The 25,829-nt window shown below is 50.8% G+C and overlaps 2 protein-coding genes across 3 annotated transcripts in view; one reads left to right on the top strand and one right to left on the bottom strand.

Annotated features, from left to right (window-relative positions):
- Positions 1-24,842, top strand: part of LOC139233915 (sorting nexin-11-like) — a 368,480-nt gene extending 343,638 nt beyond the window's left edge. The window contains exon 8 of the mRNA XM_070864578.1: positions 24,639-24,842. Within this exon, the coding sequence (XP_070720679.1) occupies positions 24,639-24,669 (31 nt within the window). The 3' untranslated portion in view covers positions 24,670-24,842. The remainder of the gene's footprint in view (positions 1-24,638) is intronic.
- skap1 (src kinase associated phosphoprotein 1) overlaps positions 1-25,829 on the bottom strand; it is a 641,866-nt gene that overhangs the window by 120,913 nt on the left and 495,124 nt on the right. The window lies entirely within an intron of this gene.

The raw sequence follows: 25,829 nt of genomic DNA, 5'->3' as shown, positions 1-25,829 counted from the left end.
AGAATGACTGATCATGAGAGACAGACAGACTGACTGATAGCGAGAGACAGACAGACTGACTGATAGCGAGAGACAGACTGACTGATAGCGAGAGAGACAGACTGACTGATAGCTAGAGACAGACAGACTGAATGATAGCGAGAGACTGACTGACTGATACCGAGTGAGACAGACTGACTGATAGCGAGAGAGAGAGTGACTGATAGCGAGAGAGAGTGACTGATAGCTAGAGAGTGACTGATAGCAAGAGAGAGAGTAACTGATAGCTAGCGACAGACAGACTGACTGATAGCGAGAGACAGACAGACTGACTGATAGCGAGAGACAGACTGACTGACTGATAGCGAGAGACAGACTGACTGATTGATAGCGAGAGATGACTGACTGATAGCGAGAGAGTGACAGAGACTGACTGATAGCGAGAGAGAGACAGACTGACTGATAGCGAGAGACAGACTGACTGATAGTGAGAGACTGACTGACTGATAGTGAGAGACAGACTGACTGATAGCGAGAGACTGACTGACTGATAGCGAGAGACAGACTGACTGACTGATAGCGAGAGACAGACTGACTGATTGTGAGAGACAGACAGACTGACATTGCGAGAGACAGACCGACTGATAGCGAGAGAGACAGACTCACTGATAGTGAGAGACAGGCAGACTGACTGATAGCAAGAGACAGACAGACTGACTGATAGCGAGAGACAGACAGACTAATTGATAGTGAGAGACAGACTGACTGACTGATAGCGAGAGACAGACTGACTGATTGCGAGAGACAGACAGACTGACATTGCGAGAGACAGACAGACTGATAGCGAGAAACAGACTGACAGAAAGCGAGGGACAGACTGACAGATAGCGAGAGACAGACTGACAGATAGCGAGAGACAGACAGACCGACTGACAGATAGTGAGAGACAGACTGACTGATAACGAGAGACAGACTGACTGACTGATCGCGAGAGACAGACTGACTGATAGCGAGAGACTGACTTACAGACTGATAGCGAGAGACAGACTGACTGATAGCGAGAGACAGACAGACTGACATAGCGAGAGACAGACAGACTGATAGCGAGAGACAGACTGACTGACTGATACCGAGAGACAGACCGACTGATAGCGAGAGAGAGACAGACTGACTGACTGATAGCGAGAGAGACAGACTGACTGATAGCGAGAGACAGACTGACTGACTGATAGTGAGAGAGACAGACTGGCTGATAGCGAGAGACTGACTGACAGACTGATAGCGAGAGACAGACTGACTGATAGCGAGAGACAGACAGACTGACATAGTGAGAGACAGACAGACTGATAGCGAGAGACAGACTGACAGATAGCGAGAGACAGACTTACAGATAGCGAGAGACAGACTGACAAATAGCAAGAGACAGACTGACAGATAGCGAGAGACAGGCTGACTGATTGCGAGAGACAGACAGACTGACATAGCGAGAGACAGACCGACTGATAGCGAGAGAGAGACAGACTGACTGATAGCGAGAGACAGACAGACTGACTGATAGCGAGAGACAGACAGACTGACTGATAGCGAGAGACACAGACTGACTGATAGCGAGAGAGAGTGTGACTGATAGCGAGAGAGAGAGTGACTGATTGCGAGAGAAAGACAGACTGACATAGCGAGAGACAGACAGACTGATAGCGAGAGACAGACAGACTGATAGCGAGAAACAGACTGACTGATTGCGAGAGACAGACAGACTGACATAGCGAGAGACAGGCCGACTGATAGCGAGAGACAGACTGACTGATCGTGAGAGAGACAGACTGACTGATAGCAAGAGACAGACAGACGGACTGATAGCGAGAGACAGACAGACTGACTGATAGCGAGAGACAGACAGACTGACTGATAGTGAGAGACAGACTGACTGACTGATCGCGAGAGACAGACTGACTGATAGCGAGAGACTGACTGGCAGACTGATAACGAGAGACAGACAGACTGACTGATAGCGAGAGACAGACAGACTGACTGATAGTGAGAGACAGACTGACTGACTGATCGCGAGAGACAGACTGACTGATAGTGAGAGACAGACAGACTGACTGATAGCGAGAGACAGACAGACTGACTGATAGCGAGAGACAGACAGACTGACTGATAGCGAGAGATAGACAGACTGACTGATAGTGAGAGACAGACTGATCGCAAGAGACAGACAGACATAGCGAGAGACTGACTGACAGACTGATAGCGAGAGACAGACAGACTGATAGCGAGAGACAGACTGACAGATAGCGAGAGACAGACTGACTGATAGTGAGAGACTGACTGACTGATAGTGAGAGACAGACTGACTGATAGCGAGAGACTGACTGACTGATAGCGAGAGACAGACTGACTGACTGATAGCGAGAGACAGACTGACTGATTGCGAGAGACAGACAGACTGACATTGCGAGAGACAGACCGACTGATAGCGAGAGAGACAGACTCACTGATAGTGAGGGACAGGCAGACTGACTGATAGCAAGAGACAGACAGACTGACTGATAGCGAGAGACAGACAGACTAACTGATAGTGAGAGACAGACTGACTGACTGATAGCGAGAGACAGACTGACTGATTGCGAGAGACAGACAGACTGACATTGCGAGAGACAGACAGACTGATAGCGAGAAACAGACTGACAGAAAGCGAGGGACAGACTGACAGATAGCGAGAGACAGACTGACAGATAGCGAGAGACAGACAGACAGACTGACAGATAGTGAGAGACAGACTGACAGATAGCGAGAGACAGACTGACTGATAGCGAGAGACAGACTGACTGATAGCGAGAGACAGACAGACAGACTGACTGATAGCGAGAGACACTCTGACTGACTGATAGCGAGAGAGAGACTGACTGACTGATAGCGACTGAGAGACTGACAGATAGCGAGAGACAGACAGACTGACTGATAGTGAGAGACAGACAGACTGACTGATAGTGAGAGACAGACTGATTGATAGCGAGAGACAGACTGACTGACTGATAGCGAGAGACAGACAGACTGACTGATAGCGAGAGACACTCTGACTGACTGATAGCGAGAGAGAGACTGACTGATAGCGAGAGATAGACTGACTGACTGATAGCGAGAGAGAGAGACTGACTGACTGATAGCGAGAGAGACAGACTGACTGATAGTGAGAGACAGACAGACTGACTGATAGCGAGAGACATACAGACTGACTGATAGCGAGAGACAGACAGACTGACTGATAGTGAGAGACAGACTGACTGACTGATCGCGAGAGACAGACTGACTGATAGCGAGAGACTGATTTACAGACTGATAGCGAGAGACAGACTGACTGATAGCGAGAGACAGACAGACTGACATAGCGAGAGACAGACAGACTGATAGCGAGAGACAGACTGACTGACTGATACCGAGAGACAGACCGACTGATAGCGAGAGAGAGACAGACTGACTGACTGATAGCGAGAGAGACAGACTGACTGATAGCGAGAGACAGACAGACTGACTGATAGTGAGAGAGACAGACTGACTGACTGATCGCGAGAGACAGACTGACTGATAGCGAGAGACTGACTGACAGACTGATAGCGAGAGACAGACTGACTGATAGCGAGAGACAGACAGACTGACATAGTGAGAGACAGACAGACTGATAGCGAGAGACAGACTGACTGACTGATAGCGAGAGACAGACAGACTGACTGATAGCGAGAGACAGACAGACTGACTGATAGTGAGAGACAGACTGACTGACTGATAGCGAGAGACATACAGACTGACTGATTGCGAGAGACAGACATACTGACTGATAGTGAGAGACAGACAGACTGACTGATAGCGAGAGAGACAGACTTACAGATAGCGAGAGACAGACTGACAAATAGCAAGAGACAGACTGACAGATAGCGAGAGACAGACTGACTGATAGCGAGAGACAGACCGACTGATTGCGAGAGACAGACAGACTGACATAGCGAGAGACAGACCGACTGATAGCGAGAGAGAGACAGACTGACTGATAGTGAGAGACAGACAGACTGACTGATAGTGAGAGACAGACAGACTGACTGATAGCAAGAGACAGACAGACTGACTAATAGCAAGAGACAGACAGACTGACTGATAGCGAGAGACAGACTGACTGACTGATAGCGAGAGACAGACAGACTGACTGATTGCGAGAGACAGACAGACTGACATAGCGAGGGACAGACTGACAGATAGCAAGAGGCAGACTGACAGATAGCGAGTGACAGACTGACTGATAGTGAGAGACAGACAGACAGACTGACAGATAGTGAGAGACAGACTGAATGATAGCGAGAGATAGACTGACTGCTGGCGAGAGACAGACAGACAGACTGACTGATAGCGAGAGACGCTCTGACTGACTGATAGCGAGAGAGAGACTGACTGACTGATAGCGAGAGAGAGACTGATAGCGAGAGAGAGACTGACTGACTGATAGCGAGAGAGAGACTGACTGACTGATAGCGAGAGACAGACTGACTATAGCGAGAGACAGACTGCCTGATAGCGAGAGACAGACTGACTGACTGAAAGCGAGAGACAGACTGACTGACTGAAAGCGAGAGAGAGACTGACTGACTGAAAGCGAGAGAGACAGACTGACTGACTGATAGCGAGAGACAGACTGACTGATACCGAGAGAGAGAGTGACTGATAGCGAGACAGACAGACTGACTGAGAGCGAGAGACAGACAGACTGACTGATAGCGAGAGACTGACTGACTGATAGTGAGTGAGACAGACTGAATGATAGCGAGAGACAGACTGACTGATAGCGAGAGACAGACTGACTGATAGCGAGAGAGAGTGTGACTGAAAGCGAGAGAGACAGACTGACTGACTGATAGCGAGAGACAGACTGACTGATAGCGAGAGAGACAGACTGACTGATTGCGAGAGAAAGACAGACTGACATAGCGAGAGACAGACAGACTGATAGCGAGACAGACTGACTGACTGATAACGAGAGACAGACTGACTGATAGCGAGAGACAGACAGACTGACATAGTGAGAGACAGACAGACTGATAGCGAGAGACAGACTGACAGATAGCGAGAGACAGACTTACAGATAGCGAGAGACAGACTGACAAATAGCAAGAGACAGACTGACAGATAGCGAGAGACAGGCTGACTGATTGCGAGAGACAGACAGACTGACATAGCGAGAGACAGACCGACTGATAGCGAGAGAGAGACAGACTGACTGATAGCGAGAGACAGACAGACTGACTGATAGCGAGAGACAGACAGACTGACTGATAGCGAGAGACACAGACTGACTGATAGCGAGAGAGAGTGTGACTGATAGCGAGAGAGAGAGTGACTGATTGCGAGAGAAAGACAGACTGACATAGCGAGAGACAGACAGACTGATAGCGAGAGACAGACAGACTGATAGCGAGAAACAGACTGACTGATTGCGAGAGACAGACAGACTGACATAGCGAGAGACAGGCCGACTGATAGCGAGAGACAGACTGACTGATCGTGAGAGAGACAGACTGACTGATAGCAAGAGACAGACAGACGGACTGATAGCGAGAGACAGACAGACTGACTGATAGCGAGAGACAGACAGACTGACTGATAGTGAGAGACAGACTGACTGACTGATCGCGAGAGACAGACTGACTGATAGCGAGAGACTGACTGGCAGACTGATAACGAGAGACAGACAGACTGACTGATAGCGAGAGACAGACAGACTGACTGATAGTGAGAGACAGACTGACTGACTGATCGCGAGAGACAGACTGACTGATAGTGAGAGACAGACAGACTGACTGATAGCGAGAGACAGACAGACTGACTGATAGCGAGAGACAGACAGACTGACTGATAGCGAGAGATAGACAGACTGACTGATAGTGAGAGACAGACTGATCGCAAGAGACAGACAGACATAGCGAGAGACTGACTGACAGACTGATAGCGAGAGACAGACAGACTGATAGCGAGAGACAGACTGACAGATAGCGAGAGACAGACTGACTGATAGTGAGAGACTGACTGACTGATAGTGAGAGACAGACTGACTGATAGCGAGAGACTGACTGACTGATAGCGAGAGACAGACTGACTGACTGATAGCGAGAGACAGACTGACTGATTGCGAGAGACAGACAGACTGACATTGCGAGAGACAGACCGACTGATAGCGAGAGAGACAGACTCACTGATAGTGAGGGACAGGCAGACTGACTGATAGCAAGAGACAGACAGACTGACTGATAGCGAGAGACAGACAGACTAACTGATAGTGAGAGACAGACTGACTGACTGATAGCGAGAGACAGACTGACTGATTGCGAGAGACAGACAGACTGACATTGCGAGAGACAGACAGACTGATAGCGAGAAACAGACTGACAGAAAGCGAGGGACAGACTGACAGATAGCGAGAGACAGACTGACAGATAGCGAGAGACAGACAGACAGACTGACAGATAGTGAGAGACAGACTGACAGATAGCGAGAGACAGACTGACTGATAGCGAGAGACAGACTGACTGATAGCGAGAGACAGACAGACAGACTGACTGATAGCGAGAGACACTCTGACTGACTGATAGCGAGAGAGAGACTGACTGACTGATAGCGACTGAGAGACTGACAGATAGCGAGAGACAGACAGACTGACTGATAGTGAGAGACAGACAGACTGACTGATAGTGAGAGACAGACTGATTGATAGCGAGAGACAGACTGACTGACTGATAGCGAGAGACAGACAGACTGACTGATAGCGAGAGACACTCTGACTGACTGATAGCGAGAGAGAGACTGACTGATAGCGAGAGATAGACTGACTGACTGATAGCGAGAGAGAGAGACTGACTGACTGATAGCGAGAGAGACAGACTGACTGATAGTGAGAGACAGACAGACTGACTGATAGCGAGAGACATACAGACTGACTGATAGCGAGAGACAGACAGACTGACTGATAGTGAGAGACAGACTGACTGACTGATCGCGAGAGACAGACTGACTGATAGCGAGAGACTGATTTACAGACTGATAGCGAGAGACAGACTGACTGATAGCGAGAGACAGACAGACTGACATAGCGAGAGACAGACAGACTGATAGCGAGAGACAGACTGACTGACTGATACCGAGAGACAGACCGACTGATAGCGAGAGAGAGACAGACTGACTGACTGATAGCGAGAGAGACAGACTGACTGATAGCGAGAGACAGACAGACTGACTGATAGTGAGAGAGACAGACTGACTGACTGATCGCGAGAGACAGACTGACTGATAGCGAGAGACTGACTGACAGACTGATAGCGAGAGACAGACTGACTGATAGCGAGAGACAGACAGACTGACATAGTGAGAGACAGACAGACTGATAGCGAGAGACAGACTGACTGACTGATAGCGAGAGACAGACAGACTGACTGATAGCGAGAGACAGACAGACTGACTGATAGTGAGAGACAGACTGACTGACTGATAGCGAGAGACATACAGACTGACTGATTGCGAGAGACAGACATACTGACTGATAGTGAGAGACAGACAGACTGACTGATAGCGAGAGACAGACAGACTTACAGATAGCGAGAGACAGACTGACAAATAGCAAGAGACAGACAGACGGACTGATAGCGAGAGACAGACAGACTGACTGATAGCGAGAGACAGACAGACTGACTGATAGTGAGAGACAGACTGACTGACTGATCGCGAGAGACAGACTGACTGATAGCGAGAGACTGACTGGCAGACTGATAACGAGAGACAGACAGACTGACTGATAGCGAGAGACAGACAGACTGACTGATAGTGAGAGACAGACTGACTGACTGATCGCGAGAGACAGACTGACTGATAGTGAGAGACAGACAGACTGACTGATAGCGAGAGACAGACAGACTGACTGATAGCGAGAGACAGACAGACTGACTGATAGCGAGAGATAGACAGACTGACTGATAGTGAGAGACAGACTGATCGCAAGAGACAGACAGACATAGCGAGAGACTGACTGACAGACTGATAGCGAGAGACAGACAGACTGATAGCGAGAGACAGACTGACAGATAGCGAGAGACAGACTGACTGATAGTGAGAGACTGACTGACTGATAGTGAGAGACAGACTGACTGATAGCGAGAGACTGACTGACTGATAGCGAGAGACAGACTGACTGACTGATAGCGAGAGACAGACTGACTGATTGCGAGAGACAGACAGACTGACATTGCGAGAGACAGACCGACTGATAGCGAGAGAGACAGACTCACTGATAGTGAGGGACAGGCAGACTGACTGATAGCAAGAGACAGACAGACTGACTGATAGCGAGAGACAGACAGACTAACTGATAGTGAGAGACAGACTGACTGACTGATAGCGAGAGACAGACTGACTGATTGCGAGAGACAGACAGACTGACATTGCGAGAGACAGACAGACTGATAGCGAGAAACAGACTGACAGAAAGCGAGGGACAGACTGACAGATAGCGAGAGACAGACTGACAGATAGCGAGAGACAGACAGACAGACTGACAGATAGTGAGAGACAGACTGACAGATAGCGAGAGACAGACTGACTGATAGCGAGAGACAGACTGACTGATAGCGAGAGACAGACAGACAGACTGACTGATAGCGAGAGACACTCTGACTGACTGATAGCGAGAGAGAGACTGACTGACTGATAGCGACTGAGAGACTGACAGATAGCGAGAGACAGACAGACTGACTGATAGTGAGAGACAGACAGACTGACTGATAGTGAGAGACAGACTGATTGATAGCGAGAGACAGACTGACTGACTGATAGCGAGAGACAGACAGACTGACTGATAGCGAGAGACACTCTGACTGACTGATAGCGAGAGAGAGACTGACTGATAGCGAGAGATAGACTGACTGACTGATAGCGAGAGAGAGAGACTGACTGACTGATAGCGAGAGAGACAGACTGACTGATAGTGAGAGACAGACAGACTGACTGATAGCGAGAGACATACAGACTGACTGATAGCGAGAGACAGACAGACTGACTGATAGTGAGAGACAGACTGACTGACTGATCGCGAGAGACAGACTGACTGATAGCGAGAGACTGATTTACAGACTGATAGCGAGAGACAGACTGACTGATAGCGAGAGACAGACAGACTGACATAGCGAGAGACAGACAGACTGATAGCGAGAGACAGACTGACTGACTGATACCGAGAGACAGACCGACTGATAGCGAGAGAGAGACAGACTGACTGACTGATAGCGAGAGAGACAGACTGACTGATAGCGAGAGACAGACAGACTGACTGATAGTGAGAGAGACAGACTGACTGACTGATCGCGAGAGACAGACTGACTGATAGCGAGAGACTGACTGACAGACTGATAGCGAGAGACAGACTGACTGATAGCGAGAGACAGACAGACTGACATAGTGAGAGACAGACAGACTGATAGCGAGAGACAGACTGACTGACTGATAGCGAGAGACAGACAGACTGACTGATAGCGAGAGACAGACAGACTGACTGATAGTGAGAGACAGACTGACTGACTGATAGCGAGAGACATACAGACTGACTGATTGCGAGAGACAGACATACTGACTGATAGTGAGAGACAGACAGACTGACTGATAGCGAGAGACAGACAGACTTACAGATAGCGAGAGACAGACTGACAAATAGCAAGAGACAGACTGACAGATAGCGAGAGACAGACTGACTGATAGCGAGAGACAGACCGACTGATTGCGAGAGACAGACAGACTGACATAGCGAGAGACAGACCGACTGATAGCGAGAGAGAGACAGACTGACTGATAGTGAGAGACAGACAGACTGACTGATAGTGAGAGACAGACAGACTGACTGATAGCAAGAGACAGACAGACTGACTAATAGCAAGAGACAGACAGACTGACTGATAGCGAGAGACAGACTGACTGACTGATAGCGAGAGACAGACAGACTGACTGATTGCGAGAGACAGACAGACTGACATAGCGAGGGACAGACTGACAGATAGCAAGAGGCAGACTGACAGATAGCGAGTGACAGACTGACTGATAGTGAGAGACAGACAGACAGACTGACAGATAGTGAGAGACAGACTGAATGATAGCGAGAGATAGACTGACTGCTGGCGAGAGACAGACAGACAGACTGACTGATAGCGAGAGACGCTCTGACTGACTGATAGCGAGAGAGAGACTGACTGACTGATAGCGAGAGAGAGACTGATAGCGAGAGAGAGACTGACTGACTGATAGCGAGAGAGAGACTGACTGACTGATAGCGAGAGACAGACTGACTATAGCGAGAGACAGACTGCCTGATAGCGAGAGACAGACTGACTGACTGAAAGCGAGAGACAGACTGACTGACTGAAAGCGAGAGAGAGACTGACTGACTGAAAGCGAGAGAGACAGACTGACTGACTGATAGCGAGAGACAGACTGACTGATACCGAGAGAGAGAGTGACTGATAGCGAGACAGACAGACTGACTGAGAGCGAGAGACAGACAGACTGACTGATAGCGAGAGACTGACTGACTGATAGTGAGTGAGACAGACTGAATGATAGCGAGAGACAGACTGACTGATAGCGAGAGACAGACTGACTGATAGCGAGAGAGAGTGTGACTGAAAGCGAGAGAGACAGACTGACTGACTGATAGCGAGAGACAGACTGACTGATAGCGAGAGAGACAGACTGACTGATTGCGAGAGAAAGACAGACTGACATAGCGAGAGACAGACAGACTGATAGCGAGACAGACTGACTGACTGATAACGAGAGACAGACCGACTGATAGCGAGAGACAGACTGACTGACTGATAGCGAGAGAGACAGACTGACTGATAGCGAGAGACAGACAGACTGACTGATAGCGAGAGAGACAGACTGACTGACTGATCGCGAGAGACAGACTGACTGATAGCGAGAGACAGACAGACTGACATAGTGAGAGACAGACAGACTGATAGCGAGAGACAGACTGACTGATAGCGAGAGACAGACTGACTGATTGCGAGAGACAGACAGACTGACATCGCGAGAGACAGGCCGACTGATAGCGAGAGACAGACTGACTGATAGTGAGAGAGACAGACTGACTGATAGCAAGAGACAGACACGGACTGATAGCGAGAGACAGACAGACTGACTGATAGCGAGAGACAGACAGACTGACTGATAGTGAGAGACAGACTGACTGACTGATCGCGAGAGACAGACTGACTGATAGCGAGAGACAGACAGACTGACTGATAGTGAGAGACAGACTGACCGACTGATCGCGAGAGACAGACTGACTGATAGTGAGAGACAGACAGACTGACTGATAGCGAGAGACAGACAGACTGACATAGCGAGAGACAGACAGACTGATAGCGAGAGACAGACTGACAGATAGCGAGAGACAGACTTACAGATAGCGAGAGACAGACTTACAGATAGCGAGAGACAGACTGACAAATAGCAAGAGACAGACTGACAGATAGCGAGAGACAGGCTGACTGATTGCGAGAGACAGACAGACTGACATAGCGAGAGACAGACCGACTGATAGCGAGAGAGAGACAGACTGACTGATAGTGAGAGACAGACAGACTGACTGATCGCGAGAGACAGACAGACTGACTGATAGCGAGAGACAAGCAGACTGACTGATAGCGAGAGAGAGTGTGACTGATAACGAGAGAGAGAGTGACTGATTGCGAGAGAAAGACAGACTGACATAGCGAGAGACAGACAGACTGATAGCGAGAGACAGACAGACTGATAGCGAGAGACAGACTGACAGATAGCGAGAGACAGACTGACAGATAGCGAGAGACTGACTGACTGACTGATAGCGAGAGACAGACTGACTGATTGCGAGAGACAGACAGTCTGACATAGCGAGAGATAGGCCGACTGATAGCGAGAGACAGACTGACTGATAGTGAGAGAGACAGACTGACTGATAGCAAGAGACAGACAGACCGACTGATAGCGAGAGATAGACAGACTGACTGATAGCGAGATACAGACAGACTGACTGATAGTGAGAGACAGACTGACTGACTGATCGCGAGAGACAGACTGACTGATAGCGAGAGACTGACTGGCAGACTGATAACGAGAGACAGACAGACTGACTGATAGCGAGAGACAGACAGACTGACTGATAGTGAGAGACAGACTGACTGACTGATCGCGAGAGACAGACTGACTGATAGTGAGAGACAGACAGACTGACTGATAGCGAGAGACAGACAGACTGACTGATAGCGAGAGACAGACAGACTGACTGATAGTGAGAGACAGACTGATCGCAAGAGACAGACAGACATAGCGAGAGACTGACTGACAGACTGATAGCGAGAGACAGACAGACTGATAGCGAGAGACAGACTGACAGATAGCGAGAGACAGACTGACTGATAGTGAGAGACTGACTGACTGATAGTGAGAGACAGACTGACTGATAGCGAGAGACTGACTGACTGATAGCGAGAGACAGACTGACTGACTGATAGCGAGAGACAGACTGACTGATTGCGAGAGACAGACAGACTGACATTGCGAGAGACAGACCGACTGATAGCGAGAGAGACAGACTCACTGATAGTGAGAGACAGGCAGACTGACTGATAGCAAGAGACAGACAGACTGACTGATAGCGAGAGACAGACAGACTAACTGATAGTGAGAGACAGACTGACTGACTGATAGCGAGAGACAGACTGACTGATTGCGAGAGACAGACAGACTGACATTGCGAGAGACAGACAGACTGATAGCGAGAAACAGACTGACAGAAAGCGAGGGACAGACTGACAGATAGCGATAGACAGACTGACAGATAGCGAGAGACAGACAGACAGACTGACAGATAGTGAGAGACAGACTGACAGATAGCGAGAGACAGACTGACTGATAGTGAGAGACAGACTGATTGATAGCGAGAGACAGACTGACTGACTGATAGCGAGAGACAGACAGACTGACTGATAGCGAGAGACACTCTGACTGACTGATAGCGAGAGAGAGACTGACTGATAGCGAGAGATAGACTGACTGACTGATAGCGAGAGAGAGAGACTGACTGACTGATAGCGAGAGAGACAGACTGACTGATAGTGAGAGACAGACAGACTGACTGATAGCGAGAGACATACAGACTGACTGATAGCGAGAGACAGACAGACTGACTGATAGTGAGAGACAGACTGACTGACTGATCGCGAGAGACAGACTGACTGATAGCGAGAGACTGACTTACAGACTGATAGCGAGAGACAGACTGACTGATAGCGAGAGACAGACAGACTGACATAGCGAGAGACAGACAGACTGATAGCGAGAGACAGACTGACTGACTGATACCGAGAGACAGACCGACTGATAGCGAGAGAGAGACAGACTGACTGACTGATAGCGAGAGAGTCAGACTGACTGATAGCGAGAGACAGACAGACTGACTGATAGCGAGAGAGACAGACTGACTGACTGATCGCGAGAGACAGACTGACTGATAGCGAGAGACTGACTGACTGACTGATAGCGAGAGAGACAGACTGACTGACTGATAGCGAGAGAAAGACAGACTGACTGATAGTTAGAGACAGACAGACTGACTGACAGCAAGAGACAGAAAGACTGACTGATAGCGAGAGACAGACAGACTGACTGATAGTGAGAGATAGACTGACTGGCTGATAGCAAGAGACAGACAGGCTGACTGATAGCGAGAGACAGACAGACTGACTGATAGCGAGAGACAGACAGACTGACTGATTGCGAGAGACAGACAGACTGACATAGCGAGGGACAGACTGACAGATAGCGAGAGGCAGACTGACAGATAGCGAGTGACAGACTGACTGATAGTGAGAGACAGACAGACAGACTGACAGATAGTGAGAGACAGACTGAATGATAGCGAGAGACAGACTGACTGCTAGCGAGAGACAGACAGACAGACTGACTGATAGCGAGAGACACTCTGACTGACTGATAGCGAGAGAGAGACTGACTGACTGATAGCGAGAGAGAGACTGATAGCGAGAGAGAGACTGACTGACTGATAGCGAGAGAGAGACTGACTGACTGATAGCGAGAGACAGACTGACTATAGCGAGAGACAGACTGCCTGATAGCGAGAGACAGACTGACTGACTGAAAGCGAGAGACAGACTGACTGACTGAAAGCGAGAGAGAGAGACTGACTGACTGAAAGCGAGAGAGACAGACTGACTGACTGATAGCGAGAGACAGACTGACTGATAGCGAGAGAGACAGACTGACTGATTGCGAGAGAGAGACTGACTGATACCGAGAGAGAGAGTGACTGATAGCGAGACAGACAGACTGACTGAGAGCGAGAGACAGACAGACTGACTGATAGCGAGAGACTGACTGACTGATAGCGAGTGAGACAGACTGAATGATAGCGAGAGACTGACTGACTGATAGCGAGAGACAGACTGACTGACTGATAGCGAGAGACAGACTGACTGATTGCGAGAGACAGACAGACTGACATTGCGAGAGATAGACCGACTGATAGCGAGAGAGACAGACTCACTGATAGTGAGAGACAGACTGACTGACTGATCGCGAGAGACAGACTGACTGATAGCGAGAGACTGACTGACAGACTGATAGCGAGAGACAGACTGACTGATAGCGAGAGACAGACAGACTGACATAGTGAGAGACAGACAGACTGATAGCGAGAGACAGACTGACAGATAGCGAGAGACAGACTTACAGATAGCGAGAGACAGACTGACAAATAGCAAGAGACAGACTGACAGATAGCGAGAGACAGGCTGACTGATTGCGAGAGAGAGACAGACTGACTGATAGTGAGAGACAGACAGACTGACTGATAGCGAGAGACAGACAGACTGACTGATAGCGAGAGACAGACAGACTGACTGATAGCGAGAGACAGACAGACTGACTGATAGCGAGAGAGAGTGTGACTGATAGCGAGAGAGAGAGTGACTGATCGCGAGAGACAGACTGACTGATTGCGAGAGAAAGACAGACTGACATAGCAAGAGACAGACAGACTGATAGCGAGAGACAGACAGACTGATAGCGAGAGACAGACTGACAGATAGCGAGAGACAGACTGACTGATTGCGAGAGACAGACAGACTGACATAGCGAGAGACAGACCGACTGATAGCGAGAGAGAGACAGACTGACTGATAGTGAGAGACAGACAGACTGACTGATAGCTAGAGACAGACAGACTGACTGATAGCGAGAGACAGACAGACTGACTGATAGCGAGAGACAGACAGACTGACTGATAGCGAGAGAGAGTGTGACTGATAGCGAGAGAGAGAGTGACTGATCGCGAGAGACAGACTGACTGATTGCAAGAGAAAGACAGACTGACATAGCGAGAGACAGACAGACTGATAGCGAGAGACAGACAGACTGATAGCGAGAGACAGACAGACTGATAGCGAGAGACAGACTGACAGATAGCGAGAGACACACTGACAGATAGCGAGAGACTGACTGACTGACTGATTGCGAGAGACAGACAGACTGACATAGCGAGAGACAGGCCGACTGATAGCGAGAGACAGACTGACTGATAGTGAGAGAGACAGACTGACTGATAGCAAGAGACAGACAGACCAACTGATAGCGAGAGACAGACAGACTGACTGATAGCGAGAGACAGACAGACTGACTGATAGTGAGAGACAGACTGACTGACTGATCGCGAGAGACAGACTGACTGATAGCGAGAGACTGACTGGCAGACTGATAGCGAGAGACAGACAGACTGACTGATAGCGAGAGACAGACAGACTGACTGATAGTGAGAGACAGACTGACTGACTGATCGCGAGAGACAGATTGACTGATAGTGAGAGACAGACAGGCTGACTGATAGCGAGAGACAGACAGACTGACTGATAACGAGAGACAGACAGACTGACTGATAGCAAGAGACAGACAGACTGATAGTGAGAGACAGACTGACTGACTGATCGCAAGAGACAGACAGACATAGCGAGAGACTGACAGACTGACTGCTAGCGAGAGACAGACAGACTGACTGATAGCGAGAGACACTCTGACTGACTGATAGCGAGAGAGAGACTGACTGATAGCGAGAGATAGACTGACTGACTGATTGCGAAAGAGACTGACTGACTGATAGCGAGAGAGAGACAGACTGATAGCGAGAGAGACAGACTGACTGATAGTGAGAGACAGACAGACTGACTGATAGCGAGAGACAGACAGACTGACTGATAGCGAGAGACAGACTGACTGATAGTGAGAGACAGACTGACTGACTGATCGCAAGAGACAGACAGACATAGCGAGAGACTGACAGACTGACTGCTAGCGAGAGACAGACAGACTGACTGATAGCGAGAGACACTCTGACTGACTGATAGCGAGAGAGAGACTGACTGATAGCGAGAGATAGACTGACTGACTGATTGCGAAAGAGACTGACTGACTGATAGCGAGAGAGAGACAGACTGATAGCGAGAGAGACAGACTGACTGATAGTGAGAGACAGACAGACTGACTGATAGCGAGAGACAGACAGACTGACTGATAGCGAGAGACAGACTGACTGATAGCGAGAGACTGACTTACAGACTGATAGCGAGAGACAGACTGACTGATAGCGAGAGACAGACAGACTGACATAGCGAGAGACAGACAGACTGATCGCGAGAGACAGACTGACTGATCGCGAGAGACAGACTGACTGACTGATACCGAGAGACAGACCGACTGACTGATAGCGAGAGAGACAGACTGACAGATAGCGAGAGACAGACTTACAGATAGCGAGAGACAGACTGACAAATAGCAAGAGACAGACTGACAGATAGCGAGAGACAGACTGACTGATAGCGAGAGACAGACTGACTGATAGCGAGAGACAGACTGACTGATTGCGAGAGACAGACTGACATAGCGAGAGACAGACCGACTGATAGCGAGAGAGAGACAGACTGACTGATAGTGAGAGACAGACAGACTGACTGATAGCAAGAGACAGACAGACTGACTGATAGCGAGAGACAGACAGACTGCCTGATGGTGAGAGACAGACAGACTAAATGATAGCGAGAGACAGACAGACTGACTGATAGTGAGACAGACTGACTGACTGATAGCGAGAGACATACAGACTGACTGATTGCGAGAGACAGACATACTGACTGATAGTGAGAGACAGACAGACTGACTGATAGCGAGAGACAGACTGACTGACTGATAGCGAGAGACAGACAGACTGACTGATAGTGAGAGACAGACTGACTGACTGATCGCGAGAGAGAGACAGACTGACTGATAGTGAGAGAGAGACAGACTGACTGACAGCAAGAGACAGACAGACTGACTGATAGCGAGAGACAGACAGACTGACTGATAGTGAGAGACAGACTGACTGACTGATAGCAAGAGACAGACAGACTGACTGATAGCGAGAGACAGACAGACTGACTGATTGCGAGAGACAGACAGACTGACATGGCGAGGGACAGACTGACAGATAGCGAGAGGCAGACTGACAGATAGCGAGTGACAGACTGACTGATAGTGAGAGACAGACAGACAGACTGACATATAGTGAGAGACAGACTGAATGATAGCGAGAGACTGACTGACTGATAGCGAGAGACAGACAGACAGACTGACTGATAGCGAGAGACACTCTGACTGATAGCGAGAGAGAGACTGACTGATAGCGAGAGAGAGACTGACTGACTGATAGCGAGAGAGAGACTGATAGCGAGAGAGAGACTGACTGACTGATAGCGAGAGAGAGACTGACTGACTGATAGCGAGAGAGAGACTGACTGACTGATAGCGAGAGACAGGCTGACTGATAGCGAGAGACAGACTGACTGATAGCGAGAGACAGACTGACTGATAGCGAGAGACAGACAGACTGACTGGTAGCGAGAGAGAGAGACTGACTGACTGATAGCGAGAGAGAGACAGACTGATAGCGAGAGAGACAGACTGACTGATAGTGAGAGACAGACAGACTGACTGATAGCGAGAGACAGACAGACTGACTGATAGCGAGAGAAAGACTGACTGACTGATAGCGAGAGACTGACTGACTGACTGATAGCGAGAGACTGACTGACTGACTGATAGCGAGAGACAGACAGACTGATAGCGAGAAACAGACAGACTGATAGTGAGAGACAGAGTGACTGATAGTGAGAGACAGACAGACTGACAGATAGTGAGAGACAGACTGACTGATAGCGAGAGACGACTGACTGATAGCGAGAGACAGACAGACAGACTGACTGATAGCGAGAGACACTCTGACTGACTGATAGCGAGAGAGACTGACTGATAGCGAGAGAGAGACTGACTGACTGATAGCGAGAGAGAGACTGATAGCGAGGGAGAGACTGACTGACTGATAGCGAGAGAGAGACTGACTGACTGATAGCGAGAGAGAGACTGACTGATAGCGAGAGACAGGCTGACTGATAGCGAGAGACAGACTGACTGATAGCGAGAGACAGACTGACTGATAGCGAGAGACAGACAGACTGACTGGTAGCGAGAGAGAGAGACTGACTGACTGATAGCGAGAGAGAGACAGACTGATAGCGAGAGAGACAGACTGACTGATAGTGAGAGACAGACAGACTGACTGATAGCGAGAGACAGACAGACTGACTGATAGCGAGAGAAAGACTGACTGACTGATAGCGAGAGACTGACTGACTGACTGATAGCGAGAGACTGACTGACTGACTGATAGCGAGAGACAGACAGACTGATAGCGAGAAACAGACAGACTGATAGTGAGAGACAGAGTGACTGATAGTGAGAGACAGACAGACTGACAGATAGTGAGAGACAGACTGACTGATAGCGAGAGACGACTGACTGATAGCGAGAGACAGACAGACAGACTGACTGATAGCGAGAGACACTCTGACTGACTGATAGTGAGAGAGAGACTGACTGACTGATAGCGAGAGACTGACTGACTGATAGCGAGAGAGAGACTGACTGACAGCGAGAGAGACTGACAGATAGCGAGAGACAGACTGACAGATAGCGAGAGAGAGACAGACAGACTGACTGATAGCGAGAGACACTCTGACTGACTGATAGCGAGAGAGAGACTGACTGACTGATAGCAAGAGAGAGACTGACTGACTGATAGTGAGAGACAGACAGACTGACTGATAGCGAGAGAAAGACTGACTGACTGATAGCGAGAGACTGACTGACTGACTGATAGCGAGAGACTGACTGACTGACTGATAGCGAGAGACAGACAGACTGATAGCGAGAAACAGACAGACTGATAGTGAGAGACAGAGTGACTGATAGTGAGAGACAGACAGACTGACAGATAGTGAGAGACAGACTGACTGATAGCGAGAGACGACTGACTGATAGCGAGAGACAGACAGACAGACTGACTGATAGCGAGAGACACTCTGACTGACTGATAGCGAGAGAGACTGACTGATAGCGAGAGAGAGACTGACTGACTGATAGCGAGAGAGAGACTGATAGCGAGGGAGAGACTGACTGACTGATAGCGAGAGAGAGACTGACTGACTGATAGCGAGAGAGAGACTGACTGATAGCGAGAGACAGGCTGACTGATAGCGAGAGACAGACTGACTGATAGCGAGAGACAGACTGACTGATAGCGAGAGACAGACAGACTGACTGGTAGCGAGAGAGAGAGACTGACTGACTGATAGCGAGAGAGAGACAGACTGATAGCGAGAGAGACAGACTGACTGATAGTGAGAGACAGACAGACTGACTGATAGCGAGAGACAGACAGACTGACTGATAGCGAGAGAAAGACTGACTGACTGATAGCGAGAGACTGACTGACTGACTGATAGCGAGAGACTGACTGACTGACTGATAGCGAGAGACAGACAGACTGATAGCGAGAAACAGACAGACTGATAGTGAGAGACAGAGTGACTGATAGTGAGAGACAGACAGACTGACAGATAGTGAGAGACAGACTGACTGATAGCGAGAGACGACTGACTGATAGCGAGAGACAGACAGACAGACTGACTGATAGCGAGAGACACTCTGACTGACTGATAGTGAGAGAGAGACTGACTGACTGATAGCGAGAGACTGACTGACTGATAGCGAGAGAGAGACTGACTGACAGCGAGAGAGACTGACAGATAGCGAGAGACAGACTGACAGATAGCGAGAGAGAGACAGACAGACTGACTGATAGCGAGAGACACTCTGACTGACTGATAGCGAGAGAGAGACTGACTGACTGATAGCAAGAGAGAGACTGACTGACTGATAGTGAGAGACAGACAGACTGACTGATAGCGAGAGAGAGAGACAGACTGATAGCGAGAGACAGACTGCCTGACTGATAGCGAGAGACAGATTGACTGACTGATCGCGAGAGAGACTGACTGATCGCGAGAGAGAAACTGACTGATTGCGAGAGAGAGACTGACTGATTGCGAGAGACAGACTGACTGATAGCGAGAGACAGACAGACTGACATAGCGAGAGACAGACTGACTGACTGATAGCGAGAGACAGACAGACTGACTGATAGTGAGAGAGACAGACTGACTGACTGATAGCGAGAGAGAGACAGACTGACTGATAGCGAGAGACATACTGACTGATAGCGAGAGACAGACTGACTGATAGCGAGAGACAGACTGACTGACTGATAACGAGAGAGAGAGACAGACTGACTGATAGCGAGAGACAGACTGACTGGCTGATAGCGAGAGAGAGACTGACTGACTGATAGCGAGAGAGAGACAGAGCGAGACAGAGAGAGATTGACAGAGTGAGACAGAGAAAGAAAGAGACAAAGACAGAGAGAGAAACAGTGAGAAAGAGACAGAGAGCGCGACAGAGACAGAGAGAGAGAGACAGAGAGCAAGAAAGCCACAGAGACAGCCAGAGTGAGAGAGCGAGAAAATGACAGAGAAAATCAGAGACAGGGAGAAAGTGAGAGTCACAGCGAGAGTGAGCGAGAGATAGAGAGTGAAAGAGAGAGAGAGACAAATAGACAGACAGAGAGACAGAGAGCAAGAGTCAGACTGACAGAGGCAGAGACAGAGAGAGAGAGAGAAAGAGAGAGAGAAAGAGAGAGCGAGTGAGAGAGCGTGAGAGCGAGAGAGAGAGAGTGAGAGAGGGCATGAGACTCCTTTCACCCACCATAGACATCAGCTCATCCAAAACTCTGCTGCCCCGTGTCCTAACTTGCACCCAGTCCCGCTCACCCATCACCCCCTGTGCTCACTGCCCCATGTCCTAACTTGCACCCAGTCCCGCTCACCCATCACCCCCTGTGCTCGCTGCCCCGTGTCCTAACTTGCACCCAGTCCCGCTCACCCATCACCCCTGTGCTCACTGCCCCATGTCCTAACTCGCACCGAGTCCCGCTCACCCATCACCCCTGTGCTCACTGCCCCATGTCCTAACTCGCACCGAGTCCCGCTCACCCATCACCCCCTGTGCTCGCTGATGTACACTGGCTCCCGATCCGGCAACGCCTCGATTTCAAAATTCTCATTCTCGTGTTCAAATCTCATCATGGCCTCGCCCCTCCCTATCTCTGTAATCTCCTCCAGCCCCACAACTCCCATCCCCCTCCCCAACCCCCCCCCCCCAAGATCTCTGTGCTCCTCCAATCCTTTCCTTTTGTGCAACCCTGCGAAGCACCTTGCGACATTTTGCAATGTTAAAGGCGCTGGTTCGATGCAAGTTGTCGCTATTAGGTCTCCGCTTCCCTTTTAAATACTTATGTGGAAAGCAAGAATGCCAAGTGTAAGGAGAAGTGGCTGGGGTTGAAGTGGGGAGGGGGGGGCTCCCATTGAGAGGCTAGCATCATGCGGTGGTGTGATGGACTGAGCGGCCTCCTGCCCATGCACCCTCCCTGATTCGCCCAGGCACATCGGCTGTTTTCCAACAGAGACCGATTTAGAAACAGAAGCTCGAAGGTTTTTTTTTTCTACAATTCCAAGAATTTGGAACCCGAGTCTCACTCACTGGGGCAGTTTACATATCCTGAAAGATGCTTGTGGGGCTGTGAGGCAGAGGACAAATGTCCTGGCTCTATTGATTATATCTTGGTGTAGATGATACAGCGGGCGCGGTGCAGCGTGAGCAGCTCGTCTCTCTCTCTCTCTCTCTCCTTCCTTCATCTGTCGTGCCTCATTAGTGCAGCGAGCACAGGCAATCTGTTCCATTCTAGCACAGGAAGGTACACCGACCGTTTACACTCACTACGGCCCGTTTGACAAAGCGGAGTTGCCGTCCAAACCTGCCCGTCCCTTTGGCTGCCCCTCTGTTCGCTTCTCCAGCCCTCTCTGCTGCAATGCGGACGTCTCCTTCCCAGGAAGAGGAATGAGGCAGCCCCAGAGAGAGAGAGAGAGAGGGCTCATCGCCTGCAGGGCCGGGACACACTCCGTCCCTCCTGCACCCAACTCACATTCATTGACAGTTTTGTTCTGGGATGTCGGGGAGAAGAGGGGGCCGCAGACGGCGATGGGCAACACGTCAGCGAGTCAGCCTCATTAAGTCACGGAGTGATGTTCGCACTCCACTTGAACCCTGATTCACTGAACAGCTGGGAGAGAAAATAAAGGCTTTGATGGAACGTTCCGTCTCGTCCCTCAGCCATGTCCCAGCGCAGCGCGCACAATGGATGGGCTGTGGCGGCGGGTAACGCAGGCCGGGGCGGGGGCTGCGGTTTATTATTGTTGATGCACACAGCAAGATCCCGCACATGGCAGTGAGGCAAGGTCCCAACTCGCACCGTGTCCCACTCACCCATCACCGCCCCGTGTCCCGTTCATCCATCACCCCGCCCCCGTGTCCCGCTCACCCATCGCCCCCCGTGTCCCGCTCACCCATCACCCCCCCCGTGTCCCGCTCACCCATCAGCCCCCCGTGTCCCGCTCACACATCGCCCCCCCCCGTGTCCCGCTCACCCATCACCCCCCGTGTCCCGCTCACCCATCACCCCCCCCCCCGTGTCCCGCTCACCCATCACCCCCCCTCCCGTGTCCCACTCACCCATCACCGCCCCGTGTCCCGTTCATCCATCACCCCGCCCCCGTGTCCCGCTCACCCATCACCCCGCCCCCGTGTCCCGCTCACCCATCGCCCCCCGTGTCCCGCTCACCCATCAGCCCCCCGTGTCCCGCTCACACATCGCCCCCCCCCGTGTCCCGCTCACCCATCACCCCCCGTCGTGTCCCGCTCACCCATCACCCCCCCCCACCCCCCCCCCCGTGTCCCGTTCACCCATCACCCCCCCCCCCGTGTCCCACTCACCCATCACCGCCCCGTGTCCTGCTCACCCATCGCCCCCCGTGTCCCGTTCATCCATCACCCCCCCCCGTGTCCCGCTCACCCATCACCCCCGCCGTGTCCCGCTCACCCATCAGCCCCCCCGTGTCCCGCTCACCCATCAGCCCCCCGTGTCCCGCTCACCCATCACCCCCCCCATGTCCTGCTCACCCATCGCCCCCCGTGTCCCGCTCACCCATCACCCCCCCCCCGTGTCCCGCTCACCCATCACCCCCCCCCCGTGTCCCGCTCATCCATCACCCCCCCCGTGTCCTGCTCACCCATCGCCCCCCGTGTCCCGTTCACCCATCACCACCCCCCCCCGGTGTCCCGTTCACCCATCACCACCCCCCTCCCCCCGTGTCCCGCTCACCCATCACCCCCCCCATGTCCCGCTCACCCATCACCCCCCCCCCGTGTCCCGCTCACCCATCACCCTCCCGTGTCCTGCTCACCCATCACCCCCGTGTCCTGCTTACCCATCACCCCATCCCCCGTGTCCCGCTCACCCATCATATATTCAAAAAGGAGTTAGATGAGGTCCTTACTGCTAGGGGGATCAAGGGGTATGGCGAGAAAGCAGGAATGGGGTACTGAAGTTGAATGTTCAGCCATGAACTCATTGAATGGCGGTGCAGGCTAGAAGGGCCGAATGGCCTACTCCTGCACCTATTTTCTATGTTTCTATCCCCCCCGTGTCCCACTCACCCATCATTCCCCCCGTGTCCCGCTCACCCATCACCCCCCCCCCCCCCCCGCTCACCCATCACCCCCCCCCCCCCCCCCATGTCCCGCTCACCCATCACCCCTGTGCTCGCTGACCTACATTGGCTCCCAGTTAAGCAACGCTTCAATTTCCAAATTCTCCACTTTATTTTCAAATCCCTCCATGGTCTCATCCCTCCCTATCTCTGTAATCTCCTCCAGCCCCATAACCCCCATCCCCCGAGATCTCTGTGCTCCACTAATTCTGCCCTCTTGAGCATCCCTGATTATAATCGCTCCACCATTGGTGGCCGTGCCTTTTGTTGCCTGGGCCCCAAGCTCTGGAACTCCCTCCCAAAACCTCTCCCTCCACCTCTCTGCCTCTCTTTCCTCCTTCAAGATGCTCCTTAAAACTTACCCCTGCCGTAATTTCTCCCTATGTGGCTCGGTGTCACACTATTGTTTTATAACGCTCCAGTGAAGGGCTTTGGGACGTTTCACTACGTTAAAGGCGCTATATAAATACAAGTTGTTGTTGTCGCCAGCGACGCCCACATTCCAGGAACGATGAGATGAGGAGATGCAGGAACATTCGGTACCCGACAACTGCCCCCGATGTAGGTGGATGCCAACTCTCTCCAGGATCGCCCTGGAGTCTCCAGCAATTGAAGATTAATGTCCGGATACACCGTTGGGAGCAAAAATCCCGGAGAAACATCGCAGAGACATTAATAAAAAACATTACATGCGATTCGTTTTCTTTGAATATCTCTCAGTTATAAAAATATTGCAGGCAGGAAAGGAGGCCATTTGACCCAAAGTCAAGGATCAGCCAATCGGGTAATGAAGAGTCTGCCTGTTTTCTGATTGGCCGCGGGAAGGCGGGGCATGGCGATGGACGTGTCGGGCGACCAATGGCAGGAGTGCGGTGGCGGGGCGGTTGGGGAAACCTCGAGGAATATGTCCAATGAGCGTTGGCTTGCGTGTGGAGGCCATGAATCAGCAGGACTCCCACTCCCCAGCACTGCACACCACTGCATAAACTTGGCTTGTATTCCACTGAGTTTAGAAGATTGATGGGTGATCTTTAGCATCTTAAAACATATATTAGTTCCTGGGATGTGGGCATCGCTGGCAAGGCTGGCATTTATTGCCCACCCTCTAATTGCCCCTTGAGAAGGTGGTGGTGAACCGCCTTCTTGAACCGCTGCAGTCCGTGTGGTGAAGGTGCTCCCACAGTGCTGTTAGGGAGGGAGTTCCAGGATTGTGACCCAGCGACGATGAAGGAACGGCCGATATATTTCCAAGTCAGGATGGTGTGTGACTTGGAGGGGAACGTGGAGGTGATGGTGTTCCCATGCGCCTGCTGCCTTTGTCCTTCTAGGTGGTAGAGGTCGTGGGTTTGGGAGGTGCTGCCGAAGAAGCCTTGGCGAGTTGCTGCAGTGCATCTTGTAGATGGTAAATGTTAAACAGGATTCGATAGGGGGGAGGGATAGAGAGAAACTATTTCCTCTGGTGAGGGGGAATCAAGAACAAGGGGGCAGAACCTTAAATTTAGAGCCGGGCCAACCTTAAATTTAGAGCCAGGCCGTTCACGGGTGATGTCAGGAAACACTTCTTCAAACAAAGGACTGAAAGTTCCAATTGACCCCCAGCCTCAACAGCTTTTTGGGGGAGAGAGTTCCAGATTCCCACTGCCCTTTGTGTGAAGAAGTGCCTCCTGACATCACCCCTGA

This window comes from Pristiophorus japonicus, chromosome 21 (assembly GCF_044704955.1).
Source record: "Pristiophorus japonicus isolate sPriJap1 chromosome 21, sPriJap1.hap1, whole genome shotgun sequence".
Taxonomy (NCBI): Eukaryota; Metazoa; Chordata; class Chondrichthyes; family Pristiophoridae; genus Pristiophorus; species Pristiophorus japonicus.
Note: the sequence above shows the minus strand (reverse complement) of the source record. Positions and strands in the feature narration are given on the sequence as shown.